Source organism: Pantherophis guttatus, chromosome 2, assembly GCF_059756535.1.
Source record: "Pantherophis guttatus breed Tessera chromosome 2, ASM5975653v1, whole genome shotgun sequence".
Classification (NCBI taxonomy): domain Eukaryota; kingdom Metazoa; phylum Chordata; class Lepidosauria; order Squamata; family Colubridae; genus Pantherophis; species Pantherophis guttatus.
In genome coordinates this window covers 166,516,425-166,535,228 of record NC_142064.1, presented here as the reverse complement: position 1 = coordinate 166,535,228, position 18,804 = coordinate 166,516,425, and the positions used below count along the sequence as shown (strand labels likewise).

At 37.8% G+C, this 18,804-nt stretch overlaps 2 protein-coding genes across 13 annotated transcripts in view; one reads left to right on the top strand and one right to left on the bottom strand.

The window, feature by feature from the left end:
• The window catches only part of HEXD (hexosaminidase D), a 28,634-nt gene extending 11,520 nt beyond the window's left edge, over window positions 1-17,114 (bottom strand). For 2 of the 10 annotated variants that reach the window (XR_015732492.1, XR_015732494.1), the window contains exons 1-12: window positions 16,653-16,801; window positions 14,061-14,190; window positions 12,190-12,299; window positions 11,575-11,662; window positions 11,237-11,401; window positions 9,615-9,798; window positions 8,162-8,233; window positions 5,246-5,441; window positions 4,670-4,752; window positions 3,186-3,264; window positions 1,098-1,199; window positions 734-823 (exon numbers count right to left, since the gene is read on the bottom strand). Coding sequence is in view for 7 of the 10 variants with exons in the window: in XM_087887238.1 (XP_087743364.1) it covers window positions 734-823; window positions 1,098-1,199; window positions 3,186-3,264; window positions 4,670-4,752; window positions 5,246-5,441; window positions 8,162-8,233; window positions 9,615-9,798; window positions 11,237-11,401; window positions 11,575-11,662; window positions 12,190-12,299; window positions 14,061-14,141 (1,250 nt within the window). In the remaining 3 variants the exon portion in view is untranslated. Of the gene's footprint in view, window positions 1-733; window positions 824-1,097; window positions 1,200-3,185; window positions 3,265-4,669; window positions 4,753-5,245; window positions 5,442-8,161; window positions 8,234-9,614; window positions 9,799-11,236; window positions 11,402-11,574; window positions 11,663-12,189; window positions 12,300-14,060; window positions 14,191-16,556 lie in introns of all 10 variants that reach the window. The other 8 variants (XR_015732493.1, XM_087887238.1, XM_087887242.1 and 5 more) reach the window with 8 other exon arrangements.
• The window catches only part of OGFOD3 (2-oxoglutarate and iron dependent oxygenase domain containing 3), a 41,795-nt gene continuing 39,803 nt past the window's right edge, over window positions 16,813-18,804 (top strand). For all 3 annotated transcript variants that reach the window (XM_034408519.3, XM_034408520.3, XM_087887246.1), the window contains exon 1: window positions 16,813-16,953. In XM_034408519.3, coding sequence (XP_034264410.1) covers window positions 16,862-16,953 — 92 coding nt within the window. In that variant the 5' untranslated portion in view covers window positions 16,813-16,861. The remainder of the gene's footprint in view (window positions 16,954-18,804) is intronic.

Genomic DNA, 18,804 nt, shown 5'->3' with positions numbered 1-18,804 from the left:
ATGTGTTTCTTTCTCCACAATTCAATTTCTTTTATCATTTTCTGACACCTAATATCCAGTCCCATTTCATATTTTTAATTATGTCTCAGCCCATCCTTCTACTAATTCTCGTCTCTAGATATTAACATTTCTGCCTAGCTAAATTCACCTTTCACGTCCCATGAACAACCAGCACTTTGTCAACGTTCTTTTTTAAAGCCTTTTAAGCTGGCAATTTAAATTTCCACAAATAATTCATGATTTCCAACAGTCCTGTAGTTTGAGGAAGTTCAAAAATAGGGGATAGATATATTTGTTTTTATTCATCTCTCTGCCTTTAAGTGTGTTACTTATTTGATACATACACATACAACCACATACAAGTGAATCAGTGAATAATTTACTTTTATTAATAAGGTAATAAGGGAAATATTTTGCTATTTCTGAATTTGATTAAGTTATAGACTCTGTCAGCTGACCAAAATTTACAATAACATACATAACTATATCTGAGCTGATGCACTGAAATCAATGAGATATATCTGTTATGACTAATAATGTAAGTTCCATTAACTATGGCTCTAAACCTGATTGAATCTGGTTTGAATCCATAAAGAACATCACTTAAGTCTCAGCCTACAGGACTGCCTGTATTGATGGGTTTGAACAAGAGTGTAGATTTATAGCCATCTGTCTGTCCCAAATTAAGTTTTAAAAATGCAGACTTTGAGTGAGATCACAGATCTTGAATTACCTTATGGCATCTGGCTGAAAGTGATGAATCATTATAGGATGGATCTTCTTTCTTTTTCTGTGGTAGGGACTAAACCAACCTGTAACATATCTAAAAATTCAGACTGATATGAATGAACAAAAACAAACAATGAGTTGAGAGACATCACATAAATCCATTTATTCTATTTAAAATTTAGAAGGCATTTATTCAGGACCATTTAACACAATATTGATACTCTTTAAATGCCATGTAACCATGATGTATTTATTGGGTAATTTAATACATAACAAAATGATACTGTATTTTATACAAATGCAAATTCAATTATATATAAGAATATCTAAGAATCAACTTTTTTTTGGTGGGGGGGATAATTTCTCACCTGTTATTTTCCAAAAGTTCATCTACTGAAGATTTGAGGTAAAACGCAATTTGAGTCACAAATGAGAGAATTTCATTTCCTGGGAAAGTCCCTGTGATATCACTGTTCAAAAAGAGAATCTGCATCAGCTTTCATAATAAGTGGCTAGAAAAAAACATTTTATTCATTGTAAGTGACTAAATATTATATTGTTCATTTGATTGTGAATTTCTCTGGGCAGCCTTTTTAAAAGGGAATTTTTTAAAAAAATATTAATAAAATTTATTTATTTATTTATTTTATTATATTTTTATACCGCCCTTCTCCCGAAGGGCGGTATAAAATAGCCATAATATAGCCATAATAAAACAATATACAAGACAAATTTAAAAACCATATTAAAATAATTCAATTTTGGCCAAATTTAAAATTCCCATTCTAAAACCCTTATAAAACCATATTAAAACCCATATTTAAAACCCAATTAAAATTATTGTCCCATCAGACCGGCTTGTTGGAATAACAGGGTCTTCAGCGCACGACGGAAGGCACGGAGGTCAGGGATTCTTCGTATATCCGGGGGCAATTCGTTTGATAGGGCAGGAGCCCCCACAGAGAAGGCTTTCCCCCTGGGAGTTGCCAGTCGACATTGTTTGGCTGATGGCACCCTGAGGAGGCCCTCTCTGTGGGAGCATATCGGTCGGTGGGAGGCAGTCAGTGGCAGCAGGCGGTCCTGTAACTATCCAGGCCCTAAGCCATGGAGCGCTTTAAAGGTGGTAACCAACACCTTGAAACGCACCCGGAAGACCACCGGGAGCCACTGCAGCTCATGCAAGAGAGGTGTTACATGGGAGCAACGAGTCGCCCCCCATTATCACTCGTGCAGCCGCATTCTGGACCAGTTGGAGCCTCCGGGTGCTTCTCAAGGGAAGCCCCATGTAGAGAGCATTACAATAGTCCAGATGGGAATATTGGGAAAGAATGAGCTTCCTGATCATTTAGGCCTTTATGGATGATGCCTGAACCCTATTCAGGTACCTATTAAATGAGGGAAGAGGATAAGCCTTGGTCTTCTCTAATCAGTAGAAAGATCAATCTACTGCAGGAAAAAAATGTATAGTTGTTGACTTCCTCACAATAAAGAACTTCAATAGCAAAAATCTCACTTGACACAGATGTCCTTGCCATATTTGCTTATGTCTCTGTTAATAAGATGTCATTAGTATATCCTTAGAGGAAGAATGAATGAGTGCTAAATGAGTTGTTAAAGGAGAAATGGATGGCAGTTTTCTATCCAATGACAATGAACAGATTTTATCAAATCTTCAGAAATGGAAGACATATCTTTGTCTTCCTGCTGGCTTCCTCACTGATATGGAAAGTCAGCAGGAAAGGTCACAAATTGTATTCACATGACCATGGGTACAGCAATGGTTGGAAATTCAAGCCAGTTGCTGAGTGCCCAGATCACAATCAAATGACCATGGGAATGCTGTAATGGACAAAATTACAAGGACCCATGGTCAGTACCATTTGTTCAGCACCATTATATCTTTGAATAGTTACTAAACAAATTAACATAACTCAAGGACTACCTGTAATTTAATTAACCTTGATTGGATTGCTAAATATTTAAGACAAGGAAGTCAACTTGTGGTCTTATACCTCCTTTTTCAATGGCCTCACTATCCCTCCAAGATACTATTATCCTTGGAAATCCCTTCCATGTAAGTTAAAAAATGTATTATGCAGCTTTGCTTACTTCTAATTTAGGAGAAAGGATGTGCAAAACTCACTAACTTGATAATGGAATGTTTCAGAGAAATCTGGAACATCTCCCCTTCAAACCATGCCATTTTGGGTGTGGTTCAACAGTTTTATGAGTTGTGATATCTCAAACCACTTCTGCTTTTGGAGGATTACTTCCAGAAAGAGCTGAACTGTTCCTGAAATGCCACAGTAAAGGGATTTTGGCACAATTTTAAGGCAAAACAAAATGTTGTAATTCTCTAGAATGTTCTACTCTGAAATCCTTATTTTGAAGATGAGTAGGAGTAGATTTAATTTGTAATAATAATTCAATAATAATGAAAAACTTGGTACTTTTACCTCATGAAGCTTTCTATTTCCAAATGGGAGAGCCCCAGTAATTTTTCTACATCTTCTCTCACTTTTTCTGAATAGCCACCTTAAAGATCCAAAGAAGAGCTTTTTTAAGCATAAAATTTGGAAAAGGAAACAAAATTGAATAATTATCTTGTACAGCAATTTATTACAATGATAATGGAAAGTTGAGGAATGCCAAAAATGTGTCATTAGTGTTCAGACATGCTCCTGCTACCTCATTTCATGTTGGTGATAATTGCAGTAAAGGTCCTGTTCAGATGTTCCTCAGTTATATCAGTTCTCTGGATACACCTTGCCCATCCCTCTCCTGTTGCTGAAAAGATGTTGATCCTATAAACACTTTTAACATGTGGCATTTGTAATCTCCTTCAGATTATATCTGTCTCTGAAATTCTAAATAAATATGTAAATAGCTTAAAATTATCTGATAATCTTTTCTATTTGATGCCATATACGGAATATCTAAGATAGGGCTCAAATATTTAAGGGAAGTAAGGGAGTTACAAACCACTTTATCACTGCCTCAAGTTCCTGTTTGTTATCTCACATATTGATATAAAACAATTAGCCATATAAAGTACTAAATGTAGTGAAAGAACACAGCTGCCTATTATAAGTTAAAACCTAAAAAAAATATGGGTTAAATTAGATGTGAAAAAGGTATTTCAAAGGAATCCAGATTTTTTGATATTAGTAATCCCAAAGTTTCCTTGCAATGCTGGCATGGTTTAATCTTGTGAGTTATTGGAACTTTTGGGAACAATATTTTAATACACGTATCATTCCAAAAATGTGGAAATTTACTGTTTTTAGGAAATTTGGTTATCAGGCATGAGGAACTGTTAAGAGCCTTATTTTGAGATATTAGAAAAGCAATACTATTCTGAATAGTAAGTACTGGAGTCAAGATGTGTAATGTATCTATTTTTGAAAAAGCATTCTACTAGTAAAATTTTTTTCTTTGGCACATATTTCAAGACATTTTACAAGATTTTTTTATTTGAAATGTTGATACATTGTTTAAAACTTGATACAGACGGTATGCCTAGATTGTTCATAATTTTTGTTGTTTATTGTGTTTTTATTTTTGCTTATTTTTGTATTTTTTATAGTTTGTTGTTTTGTTTTGTTTTTTAGTTTTGAGTGTATGCTTTATTAAACTTGTAATAAAATGAAATAAAATATTGTTTGTGTTTTTATTGTGATGCTGTTAAATGGCTGTGAGAATAACTTTGGGAGACAGGAGGAACACAGAGGAAATAGAGTGAAGGGACTCTTCCTAGTTCTCTTGAAAATAAAAGCGGAGAGGGGAGAAGTGTTATTAGACTTGCAAGATTCTGTTACTATAACGTTACAATAAAGTTAGTGTTAGTACTCATGGTTGTGAGTTCCTGTTTGGATTACCTCAAAGAACTGATAGATCCTAAGCATGTGTTTAACTGACTGAAGAAAGAACCATACTGTACCATTCTTTAATGCTTGGAGACATATGGCTAAGGATGGAATTCCCACAGGCAGAAGTTCACACAAAACGGAGAAGTGATCATACCTAAAGAAGAAAATGCAGGCCTTGTGAGGCAGTATAGCAGTAGCACCTCAGATTGCAAGAACTTTAGGAAAACACACTTCTTCAGTTAACACAAGTAACACATCTGAATGTGCTTTTCCAGTGTGTCTGAACACCTTTATGTAATACAATTATTAGGAGATGCAATATGAAAGGAAATCTTGGGTCTTAGGAAATCTGGAACTAAGGATAGTTGTGAAAATGATACAAATGGAAGATGCCAAAGAAGTTTGGACTCAGTTGGAGACAATCATTAAATTAAATGGAGAAAGTGGAAATTTTGTCTCAAGTCCCAACACAATAGTCCCAACACGATCAGGAATTTAAAGCTGTTTTTTTTTAAGCTAGGACTTCATGATTATGTATGATAATTTAGTATGAAAAATTGGCCCAAACTAATTTTAAGAATGTTCTTCCAATTTTCAATATACTAATAATGCTATAATGTCTACTGATCTGTATACCATGTAGTTACCTTTGCCAGCCAGTCAGAGTGATTCCTCTTATGATACCAGCAGGACAGCTCTTAGCCACTTTCAGCCATTGCTCGTGGTTTTTAAGATGATGTCCAATGAGTGTCAAGCACTGGTTTACTCCAGTGGCTCCTTTAAAGGCACTAGCAAACCAGAATTTTGAGAAGTTACACTTCTGGTACTTTTCAATGAGATTGGCTGCATAAAAAAGAGACAGCAATGACATGGGTTGCATGAACTATTAAAAGGCAAGGGAAAATTTATGGTCAAAATTTATGAAAAATTTGGGGTGTTAAGGCCCTGTTCTTACAGCTGATTTGCAATAAGTACAAACCTAAATTCAGATTAGTAATAAAGCATTAAAAGATAGTGATTCTATGGCTCTGTCTACAGAGCTGATAAACTCAGTTAAAATGTAGGATCTGAATTTGCCTAATATTAACTTCTTTTTTCAAAAACATACCTCTAAGCACTACTACTTATGATTATGATTATTATTTCACCTAGGTAATCATTTTAAAACTTTTGAAATGAGTGGGACTTTCCCACAGAGATTCTTTTCTTTGCACTGATAGGTTTATTATTAAAACATGCCTACTTTCTCTTTCCAAGATCTTTTTAAGAATAATTGTACAAATTGTACCTGTTGAAATGAAACTGTAAAAAAGACTTAGAAGCAAAGAGCTAATTATTTCTTTACTTTAACATACAGTCAGGTCCAGAAATATTGGGACATCAACACAATTCTAACATCTTTGGCTCTATACACCACCACAATGGAGTTGGAATGAAACAAACACAATGTGCGTTAACTGCAGACTGTCAGCTTTAATTTGAGGGTATGTACATCCAACTCAGGTGTACGGTGTAGGACTTACAGCAGTTTGCATATGTGCCTTCCACTTGTTAAGGGACCAAAAGTAATGGGACAGAATAATAATCATAAATCAAACTTTCCCTTCTTAATACTTGGTTGCAAATCCTTTGCAGTCCATCACAGCCTGAAGTCTGGAACACATAGACATCACCAGACGCTGGGTTTCATCCCTGGTGATGCTCTGCCAGGCCTCTACTGCAACTGTCTTCAGTTCCTGCTTGTTCTTGGGGCATTTTCCCTTCAGTTTTGTCTTCAGCAAGTGAAATGCATGCTCAATGGGATTCAGGTCAGGTGATTGACTTGGCCATTGCATAACATTCCACTTCTGTCCCTTCAAAAACTCTTTGGTTGCTTTTGCAGTATGCTTTGGGTCATTGTCCATCTTCACTGTGAAGCGCCATACAAGGAGTTCTGCAGCATTTGGCTGAATGTGAGCAGATAATATTGCCCAAAACACTTCAGAATTCATCCTGCTGCTTTTGTCAGTAGTCACATCATCAATAAATACAAGAGAACCAGTTCCATTGGCAGCCATACATGCCCACGCCATGACACTACCACCACCATGCTTCACTGATGAGGTGGTATGCTTAGGATCATGAGCAATTCCTTTCCTTCTCCATACTCTTCTCTTCCCATCACTCTGGTACAAGTTGATCTTGGTCTAATCTGTCTATAGGATCTTGTTCCAGAACTGTGAAGGCTTTGTTAGATGTTGTTTGGCACACTCAAATCTGGCCTTCCTGTTTTTGAGGCTCACCAATGGTTTACATCTTGTGGTGAACCCTCTGTATTCACTCTGGTGAAGTCTTCTCTTGATTGTTGACTTCGACACACATACACCTACCTCCTGGAGAGTGTTCTTGATCTGGCCAACTGTTGTGAAGGGTGTTTTCTTCACCAGGGAAAGAATTCTTCGGTCATCCACCACACTTGTTTTCCGTGGTCTCCCGGGTCTTTTGGTGTTGGTGAGCTCACCGGTGCATTCCTTCTTTTTGAGAATGTTTCAAACAGTTGTTTTGGCCACGCCTAATGTTCTTGCTATCTCTCTGATGGGTTTGTTTTGTTTCTTCAGCCTAATGATGGCTTGCTTCACTGATAGTGACAGTTCTTTGGATCTCATCTTGAGAGTTGACAGCAACAGATTCCAAATGCAAATAGCACACTTGAAATGAACTCTGGGCCTTTTATCTGCACATTGTAATTGGGGTATTGAGGGAATATCACACACCTGGCCATGGAACAACTGAGAAGCCAATTGTCCCATTACTTTTGGTCCCTTAACAAGTGGGAGGCACATATACAAACTGTTGTAAGTCCTACACTGTTCACCTGAGTTGGATGTACATACCCTCAAATTAAAGCTGACAGTCTGCAGTTAACGCACATTATGTTTGTTTGTTTCATTCCAACTCCATTGTGGTGGTGTATAGAGCCAAAGATGTTAGAATTGTGTCGATGTCCCAATATTTCTGGACCTGACTGTATGTCAACAAACGAAATAAGCTTTCATTTCTTGCTTATATATCTTGTCCACAAGAATAATTGTAAGTTTTGTTAAGATGATAGAATGGATGTGATTCATACATGCTAAGCCATACAGTCCATTGGTTTAGCACACTATGCAAATTCAGACTGTCAGATCTTAATCAAAATCTGTAATCATGACTCGATCCATATCTTATCCCAACCAAATAAATGGCTAGCTTATAATTAGAAGCCATTAATCTTTTGGGAAAAGAGCAAAAAGGGCAGAAACACCAGCAAATGGGTTGTTTCTGTAGCAATATTTCTGCTGCTTCCACCTTGGTTTAATTCTAGACGATGTGTATGTTTCTGTGTGAGCAAAAGGGGACTGTTGCTAAACAAGCATATTCTGGCAACATCCAATGACCTTCCTGCCTAAATGGAGATTTAATCCCAATTTTAGCGTAACATACTATCTGCTGAATGCAGGGCTTTGGGAAGCTGTATTTACTCTGATCATCAGGCCTGTGTATTTTAGTTACATTTTTTCAAGTGAAAACATCCAAGTACAAACCTTTAGTCTCCACCTCAAGATCAGGAGAATAATCCCAAATCATCAGCTCTATCAGTTGTGCTAACCCAGAATCTGGAAAGAAGCAGAAATGTAAATGATTGTGAAGATCAAACTTTTGTGATGTTTGCTCTCTGTTTTGTATGAACAATTCTTCTTTCTGTAATTTAGAGAACAGATTCTGAAAAGAAAGTTGCTGCCTCTCTTAGAATGGATTAATGAAGCCAGGAATGAAGTGATTTTAGCAAAACAAGGGATTTTAGCATGCAGTCGTGAAATAGTGGAAGATATGGTGATTTAACAATGTTTTTCCTTTCTTACTGTTTCAAATTATTTTAATTTTAAACCAGTTCTGGATAATTATGGAGAATGTGGAGGTATACGTCAAATTCTTGGTCCCAACCCCAAAAATGGTTTGTGAGGGCAAGACTGAAGAAGATACAATCCTCCTGCAATTTCTCAGTTCTGTATCAAATCAGGACTTTATTTACCGCTAATTCAACAGTATCTTTAGTATTATTCCAATTCATTTCCTTAAGGTATTTCTACATTTTGAAATCATTTCCTATTATTTGAAGCAGGAGCATTTATATTGGGATTTTTATTTTTAAACTGTTTCCCTGTTCACAATAGACATTCTTGTCAGTGCTAATTATAATAATTATAGGTTTAAATGCCTTAATTGTGTATTTTTTGTGTGTATGTCTTTAGTGTTCCCAAAAGAACTTCACTTCAAACAGTTTATCAATCTGACTTTATCCATCTTTTTAAAAAATTACCAGGTTCAAGTGTTTACTTTTTTTTATGATGTTCAGACTCCAAAATAGTTGGTAGAAATAGTTACTAAACAAACATACCTTTTTATGAAAAATGCAAAAGGCTTTTCCAAATGGTCAAACAGTTTCATTATGCATTTAGAATAACTATCTCCACTATGAAAAGAAAGAAAGGAAATTTTCCTTTATAGTTATTATAATTGGTCTTTCTTCTGCAAAAGTACCTCAAAATCCTTGAGAGATTATGGGATTATAATGTTTATATTCCCAATATGGTGCACAAAAGAAAGTTTGGTTGATATTTGTGTGCCCACTGGCTCGTTTTCAAGCAACACAATTACCAAATGTCCATACAGTATGGTTTTTAAACAGCTAATCTTACCCAAATGCATGTTCCTTCCTGCTCAATTTAGCTATAGATACTAGCCATAATTTATTTATGACTATTTCATACAGATAATTTCAAAAGGAGATAGTGTGTGTGAGAGACCCCAAACAAATACAGGTAGGAGATCTGGTAGTCAGGCTATTCTGGTCAGCAGGGACTTTCACATTAAGCAAGCCTAATGGCTTATTATTTAGTGGAAATGTGACTAATGAAAAGTGACCTCTCAGAAATCATTGAGTTTGCTCCAATATTCCAAAACTGCAGCTGGAATTCTCCTGAACTGACTACCTACCTCTCAGAGTGTCTTTGCTCGTTCTCCTCAGCATGTCATCCCACACAATTGGTTTCACTGTGGGATGGGTTGAGACTACATGACTGGCCACTGCTTTCATATGGGCTAGACACAACTTTTCAATAGTATTTTCTTCTTGCTGCAGCCATTCCTTGGATTCTTCTCCTTCACCAAGGTAATACACCTGAAGATATTAAATCAAAATTTTGTTCAGTGATATTTTTTCTTTAGGGTACCTTCTATATTGCTATGTCATTTGGAAACAGGCTTTCCCAAATGATCAAAGAGCTGCTTTTCGCATTCAGAATGATTATCTTTACCATGAAAAGAAAGAAGGGAAAATTTCATTTATTACTGCTATTCCTTCTGTCAGGTCATGTTAAAATGGACTAATGAATGTGAAAACCAGCAAAACCCAAAATTCTACATCTAAAAAATTGATGTGGACAAGGCAGAAATCAAAAGAAATCTGGTTTTAACACACACCTCAAGTATAAAATTATTGTACTATTTTGCACTAACAGCAGGCAATCAACCACTCTGTGTGGGTTCATTCTTGTCAGAAATAAAGATTCTAATTTAGCAAAGCCGCATCTGGGAATCTTTAGCCATGTCACAGTGAGGAGTCAGGCTCAACTTTTAAGTGTTTAGAGATCTGTGATTTCCCTCACTGAGAAACCTGACAAAATCCTGCAGGCATTATTAATTGTATCCCAATGTTTATGAAGTAGTAAAGTTAAACTATACTGTGTTGTTTATAAGAAAATACCTCATGATATCAGATTGCAGGTAGTAGCAAGGCAAAATTGTTATTATTAATCTAAGTATAGGTGTGAACACAATGGAAAATACATTTTCTTGCAAATATGAAATAAACCATGAAATTACTCTGGGTGTTGACTGAAACAAAACCCAATGGAATTATGTTGTTTTACAGGGTGACTAGAACAATGTTAGTGTGTGTCGTCTCATCTCTCTGCATGGACTTTGTGATGACCTGCTTGTCCATCTTTGTACTGTCTCCCCTTTCTTTTTTCCTTTCAGCTACCTCTACTGCCAATGTCCCAATTTGGCCTATTCCACCAGCCTACGCTTTCCTTGAGCTGTTGCTACTGCACTTTTCCACTCACCCCACCCCCACTTGTGCTCAGAAAAACACGTTTTAGTCAGTATCTGGAACAAAGCAGCTTTTGTGTTTTGTGTAGACCACAACAACTGAATCACAGATAATTTGTTTCAGGAAAGCAGCTAACTGAAATATATGTTTTTTGTGTTTTCAACCTTGTCTTGCAAGGAGGTTTCCTCAACTTCCTTACAACAGGGTACAATCAAAGTAACAGAAAAGTTAATGCAAGTGGCTAAAATAAAAGATACAAAAGTGTAAGTTTTGATGCATAACAAAAGCTGATCAGAATGATCCCAAGGAAGTTGGCATGAAGGGAAACATTAAAATAGCCTCAAGTAGACCCAGGGCAAGATAAGCAACAAATAAATTTAACAAATAAATAATTTAACAAAAAAAAATCCTACAAGGAAACATATTAATGTGCCCAACGGCTATGACCGCTGCTAAATGGCCCCGTCTTCCCTGATCAAATTCAGCTCATGTTTCCAAGCATTACCTCATCACAGCCAATGTGAAACCATCGGAGATCGTCATGTAATGCCATTACTTGCTCTATCATTGCAATAACCAATTTCAAGGAATCCTCTTTATGGGGGTTCACTGTGTTGGGGAACATTGCCACTTCCCGGAGGTGGCAGAATTCTTTGTGCTTCAAAACAAACTGCAGGGGAAGCAAGAACCAGAGGCAATAATCCATAAACCAAAGCAAATCCAGAAAATTGCATACCTACAAATGCAAGTCTGTTTAAGTAAACCTATCAATAAAACAACTCAGAATTGCAAAAAATAAAACAAACAGTGGTGAATCGTTCCTAACTAGGAGCTGGCACTTACCTCCATATGTCCAAACGTCTGTATTAAGGGGATAACTTCTAAATCATGCGACTTTGCCAGCTTTAAAATCTCTTTAATCTCAGCGGGACTAGAAGGAGAGACATTTATTAATAAATTATACATTTAATGCCAGTTTTTTTTGTTTAGAATTCCATCTTACATGGATGTGTTTCCTTTGCATAGTGGACAGATTACATCTACTTTATATGTCCATACCTGCAGCAAATTTAAACTAAATATTAGATAATCTAGTTCAGGGCTGTCAAACTCCCTGCCCGCGGACCAGATGCGTCATGCGCTGCCTACGCCCATGCCCGGTTTAGCGGAGGGCAAAAAAGTCCCAATACGTCATGTGATGCCGCCGTGATGTCGGTTTGACACCCCTGCTCTAGATTCTAAACCACTACCCAGTACAGAGCAAAGAGAAGACATTAGCACTAAATGGAATTGGTTTTGTGGGATATTTAAAAAAATTGTTTGCCCCTCAGTAGTAAATTTATATCAGTTCCAATTACTCGGTACAGCTCTATAAAATCTGAGGTTTCAGGGAGACAAGAGAACCAGAGACTATGTCTCAATCTTGGCTCTTCTGAGATGACCAGCTGGCTAACATACCTGTATGCATCATTTGCTCGGAGTGGCTTCAGTTCTCCATCATAAGGGTACATATCCTCATATTCAAGGAGAATACCATTTGCACCCAGGACATTGAGCAATGGGAAGATCTGTTGGTTGCATAAAACATCTCAAATCTCTAGTCAATGGTGAATTGCTACATTTAATTTTATAAGAAAACAATGGCCTTAGAAAATGCCTCCCGGATATATTGATACCTAGCATTCGATCTTGTGAGATAGCATTTTAAACTTTTTTTCCCTGCTTAAAAAATAGACAAGCATAGAGCGGAATCTACTTCAGTATTCTCCTTTCTTATAGAGAAACTATAAACCGTATGCATACAGTACAAAATTGGGGAAGAATCAGCTTTCTTCTCTCAAAATGCTAGAACCCAGGTTCATATATTTCAAGTGAATGTGGGAGATTCAGAACAACTAATAGGAACAACACAAAGCACATATTTAATGGATGCAATGGAAAGATGATGGCTGGAAAATATGATCCCAAGGTAGGAGGGATTAGATAAATTCACAGAAGATAATGGCTAATAGTCATTATGGTTACATAATACAGGCGGTCCTTGATTTATGACCATTTGCTCAGTGACTGTTCAAAGTTATGACAGATCTCTCTGGGGATTACTTATAAAACAGATACCCAGTTCTGACGGTCATCCCGCCCAGAGGTGGGTTTCAGCAGGTTCTGACCAGTTCTGGAGAACCGGTAGCGGAAATTTTGAGTAGTTCGGAGAACCGGTAAATACCATCTCTGTCTGGCCCCACCCCCGCTTCCTGAGTCCCAGCTGATCGGGAGGAAATGGGGATTTTGCAGTAACCTTTCCCTGGAATGGGATGGGAATTGAGATTTTATAGTATCTTTCCCCTGTCACGCCCACCAAGCCACACCACGCCCACCAAGCCACGCCCACAGAACCAGTAGTAAAATTTTTTGAAACCCATCACTGATCCCACCGTATTACTTCACTGGACTTCAAGAGCTCAGCAACTGGAATGCATTTATGGCCATTTGCAATCTCATAACATTTGAAAATGTTATAAAACATTTGACCATGTTCTATAACATATTTTGCCAAAAACTGGCATTTATTTCAGGTTTTTGGCAAAACCACGTCCACAGCAAACTACCCTGTTTCCCCCAAAATAAGACATCCCCTGATAATAAGCCCAATCGGGCTTTTGAGCACATGGCAATAAGGCCAAGCACTTTTTTCAGGGTTCAAAAAATTATAAGACAGGGTCTTATTTTCAGGGAAACACGGTATTGATTTGCTTAATGATTGCAGCATTCACTTAGTGATCACAGCTGAAAAATCTGGTTAGTCACATGGTTGACTCACGTTACAACCGTTGTGAATTACAACATGATGGGCAGGCCCCATTACGATCATAACTCAAGGATTATTGTACTACCAGCATTCGAGACAATAAATCGCTGGGGAAAACAGGTGGGAAATGTTCCTATGCTATCAGAGACATTTACTTATTTAGTGTGGTACTAGAAATATGGCTAGCCTAATTCAGCACAACCCTTGAGTTCTTCCTAATGTCACATTTCAAAGCCAGTTATAGCTGATTTAGAAGCCATTATTTCTAAAGTATTATTTTCCAGGCCGTTGTTCTTCTTAATTGCAGAGTTAACTGAATTGTAGTAGCACTGCAGCTACTCTATACAAAATAGATATAGGAATGTTACTGTAATTGATTGACTGATTGATTACATTTATCTGCCACCAGACTCCTATTGAACTCTCCTCAGCAATTATAGAATTTATAGATTGAAGACTACTTTTTTGAGCTGGGTGGAGCTAGAAATCAGTTCCCCGATTATACACATAAAGACTGTGTTACCTCTGCCAGGTATGAGACTCTGGGTGGAGCCCCCTTGAGATCCAGATGCACCAGGTGCAATTCAAATGGAGATGAAACCATCGTTATATTTTGTTCTGTCTTTGTTGTCAGCGGTACACCAAATGATATACTGGAAAAGAGCAGTAGCATTACCACTTGCCTCATTTGCCCCATCATTAAATAGGATAATAGAAAATTGCTACAAAACAACATTTTTTGAGTCTTTATTCTTACAGGAGGGCACAATGTTAAAATAAGCAACACTCATATTTTCTTCATGGCTTTTACAAAGCAAATACCATAGATGACCATCCTATTATATAAGTGGAAGCAAATTTTCAATTACTTAACCCTTACAACATGGGTCAGAAAAAAAAAGTTAAATTAAACCTTGGATCTTCAGTATATATGGTCTGAGTCTTATTGTTGACAATCGCTAGCTTTTTGTTTTCTTTTAAAAACCTTATAATATTTTATGCCTCTGAATCTCTACCTGCATTCTTTTTTCAGTAATGGTTTGGGAGAAGCCTGATGCTAGTAGCCTGAGAGTGTTATCACACTGATTATCCTGCCTCATAATTACAGGGCCATTTAGTTACATAAAGCTCTTCACTCCAAGGATGATGTTTGTTCCTATAAGAGACTGATGTTTTGAAGCTGTCCTTTCTGAAAGAAATAGTTCAACCTCCTGTTATATGCCTAACCTTTCCCACATACAGGTAGTCCTCAACTTACAACAGTTCATTTAGTGACTTCAATGCTCCAATGGCACTGAAAAAAAAATAGTTATGGCCATTTTTCACACTTATGACTATGGCAGCATTCCCATGGTCACATAATCAACATTCAGACGCTTGGCAACTGACTCATTTTTAAGACGGTTGCAGTGTCCCGGGATCATTTGATCCCCTTTTGCAAACTTCTGATAAGCAAAGTCAATGTTAAACCAGAGTCACTTAACAACTGTATTACTAACTTATCACCTGCAGTGATTAACTTAGCTTGATTAACTTAATAACTGTGTCAAGAAAAGTCATAAAAAGGGGAAAACTCACTTGACAGATGTCTCACTTAATAACAGAATTTTTAGGCCTAATTGTAGTCATAAGTCAAGAACTATCTGTATTCCTATTTCCTTCTCATCTTCAATCCATAAGCCTCATTCATCTCAAAGAGGAAATTTGTCACTTAGGTCAGTATAGGATGATATAAATTTTCCATTACGACTGAAATGTCTGTGCATGTTTCTTTGAAAAAAGCCACATCACGTTCAGAGAGTCTTCTCTCCAAGTAAAGATTGCTACCTTATAGCTTAATTTTATTTATCAGCATTCCGAGAAAGTTTAAATGTTACTGAGCCACTTTATAATAATTTAGCAGAAAATAGATATTAGGGTAATAGTTGCACTGGTATTTTAAAATCTGAATATTGCTAAATCTAAAAGCTTCACGACATTTTACAATATACAGCTGTCAATAAAGGAGGATATTTGACATAGTAAACTGCTTTATGGCAAATTCAGAATATTGATAGCTCAGCATGTCAACTCAAAGTCTCTTCTGAGTTAAAATCCTGGTGACTTCACAGACACATTCATATAATTTTTTGTAGCATTATTGACCTAGTTTGCTATGAACTTTTTCTAGGATGTTTTCAAATTCCCAAGCCTAATGTTTCTTTATGGTCTCCCATTCAAGCACTTAATGTTTTGAGAACCAGTCAAGAACCTGGCCATGAACAAAAGGCTCAACATATCTGGAAGGTACCACGTTAACTGAACCAGCTTGCTGTTCTCTCAGCCCTATCTAGAGATGCCAGGGCTGCAACCTGAGATCTTCTGCATACAAAGTGTATCATATACCCTGCAGTTATATAATATGCAATGCATGCCAAGTTATTGGGACATATTGGGGGGAAATCCTATTTAATAAATCCATTTCTGCATGCTTTAGAACATATTTACATTCATTTATTTATTAGATTTACAAGCCATCCAATGCCAGAATGACTCTGGGCAACTTACCTTTAAAATAGAAAAACAATTAAAGAAAAAGCCTAAACATCCAGACCATCTGCACATCAAACACTACCCACAAGGCCTAGGAGAATAACCACATTCTGAAGACTTTCTACAAGGACTTAAGGATCTTTAGAAGTTGTTAAATATTAAGAGCAGGTCACAAATGGGAATAATAAATACGACAATCAATTTGTCCTCGAGGACATCACACGTTACCCGATGTTAAGGTAACAGCGTGAAATGGGTATATTTTACAGAATTGCAGCTGTTGACTTTCAATTCTGAGACAGCTGAGACAACTCGGACTAGCCAAACCTCCCACGCCCTTCTCCAAGTGCAAACTAGCGTCCTGAATTCAGTCCCTTCGCAGGGTCCCATCTCCTTACAGACAAAACAGCAGAAGGCACAAAAAAAATAACCAGAGTAAATGCAACCTCTTAAATATATTGTTAATGGCTCAAGCCCCATCCCCTACCCTGCGATCGCTCTTTCTCTCTCTTTTTTTTTAAGCTCTGCACCTGCTTCCGAGTAACCTTATCGCAGCGAACGCACCTCTCCAGCAACTGCTCACCTTTCCACCTCCTCTGGCTTGTGTTCGGCTGCTCTAGGCTGGATTGAGCATGCCTGACCGCTCGCGTTCTCCGAGATCAATGGCGCCTCCCTGAGCTTCCGGGTCGGGTGCTGTGAAAGCCTATTGGCCGATGCCTCCCTCCGCCCCCGCCCCCTCCATCCTCGTAGGTAGCATCCTAAAATCCAGGTAGAGCCGCTTTCATTGAAACAATGGCTCCACAGCGGCGGCCGGCCGGAAGGGCTCCGGAGAGTGGCGGTGCAGGTGCGGCGGTTCGAGCGGAAGAGCGTCGTCACTGCAGCAGGTACGAAGGTTGCAGCAGCGACGTCGGGTTGCTAATAGCTGCCCATTACGGCTCGGTATTGCGCATGTGAGAAGAAGGGAGCTCTTTGCAACTTCATCTTCCCCATCCCGCCTGGCTTCTTTCACTCCTCCTGCAGGGCTTTTGCCCAGCCTGGCTCTCTCTCTCTCCAGCCTTTCCAGAATATATGCACCCAGGGACAGAGCTGGCTGTATTTAGAAGTCCTTGGGGGCCGGATTGGAGGCTGCAGTAAAGTCACATATATCCCAGAGGGTTGTGTGGCGAGGCTCAGGGCTTCTACCGGCATCATGAATCTAGAATATAATCACAAGGCAGCTCTTAATAATTTCTAATTGGACCGACTTGGATCCTTGCACTAAGGTGGCAGGTTGGAATCTGCTTGTAAGAAAGATGGTTTCTTCCTTCCCCCTTTGTTTAAGGGAGGTATTGATAGCTGGATTTTACAACACGACCTTACACAATTTGCAACCGCAATTGAACCCAAAATTTGTGCAAGGCATTAAGCAAGTTCCTCCCCCTCCTCCCATTTTACAACCTTTCTTGTTAAGTGAATTGGTGCAATTGTTAAGTTAGTAATACTGTTTATATTTTTATATTCTGTAAGCCGCCTTGAGTCGTCATGGGCGAATAGGCGACAATATAAATTCAACGAATAAATCAATTTGTTAAATGAATCTGGCCTCCCCATTGGCTTGTCAGAAGGTCGCAAAAGGGAATCACATGATCCCGGGACATTGCAACCATCATAAATATGTGTCAGTTGCCAAGGTCTGAATTTTGATCATGTGACCACGGGGATCCTGCAACAATTTAAGCGTGAAAAATGGTCCTAAGTCACTTTTTTCAGTGCCGTTGTAACTTTGGTCACTAAATGAACTGTTGTAAGTCAAGGATTACGTGTATGAGTTCCCATGTTGAGAATATCTATGCTGCAGGAAAAGTAGGGGAAATTATAATATTTCAGCAGTGCAGATAAATACTTATGAATCATATTCATGACATGGGTAGCTGAATAAATAAATAATTCTTTATGGAACAGTTCGTTAAGTTCAGCTTCCTTTTGATGCTTGTGTTGTTACTTGGCCAGTATTATGTAACCTTTATGTTTCTTCTGGATCATGGTGTTCCTCTTTCCTAATGAATTGGCTTAATTACCTCTGGCTAGTAACCGTACTGTATTAGCAGAGCATTGGATTTAGGCCAGAAATACTCTTAACTTTATTCCCTCACCCAGCCACAGACCTTTTTTTGGATACTCTTGAATTACTTACATGTGGGCAACTTAATCTTTGCAAGTCCTTGTGAGGATATAAATAGGAAAGGCCATGGGGGAAGAGCTAGATAAAAATCTAGCTCAAATCTAGTCAAACTATTCTTCAAAGCACCTGAGGGTAGAACAAGAAGCAATGGGTGGAAACTAATCAAGGAGAGAAGCAATTTAGAACTAGGGAGAAATTTCCTGAGGTTAGAACAATTAATAAGTGGAACAACTTGCCTGCAGAAGTTGTGAATGCTCCAACACTGGAAATTTTTAAGAACATGTTGGATAACCATTTGTCTGAAGTGGTGTAGGGTGGACTAGAAGACCTCCAAGGTCCCTTCCAACTCTGTTACTCCATTCTATTCTATTCTATTCTATTCTATTCTATTCTATTCTATTCTATATAATATTAAGTACAATAATTATAGAATTCTGCTTTTTCTGTAAGCTGTCAAGGCAGTTTATATGGGGATATCTGCACATTTTGTCTTCACAACAATTCTTTGAGATAGGTTGACTAAGAGAGACTGAATTGTTTCCCAAGTCAAACAGTAAATTATCTTTGTGTGCAA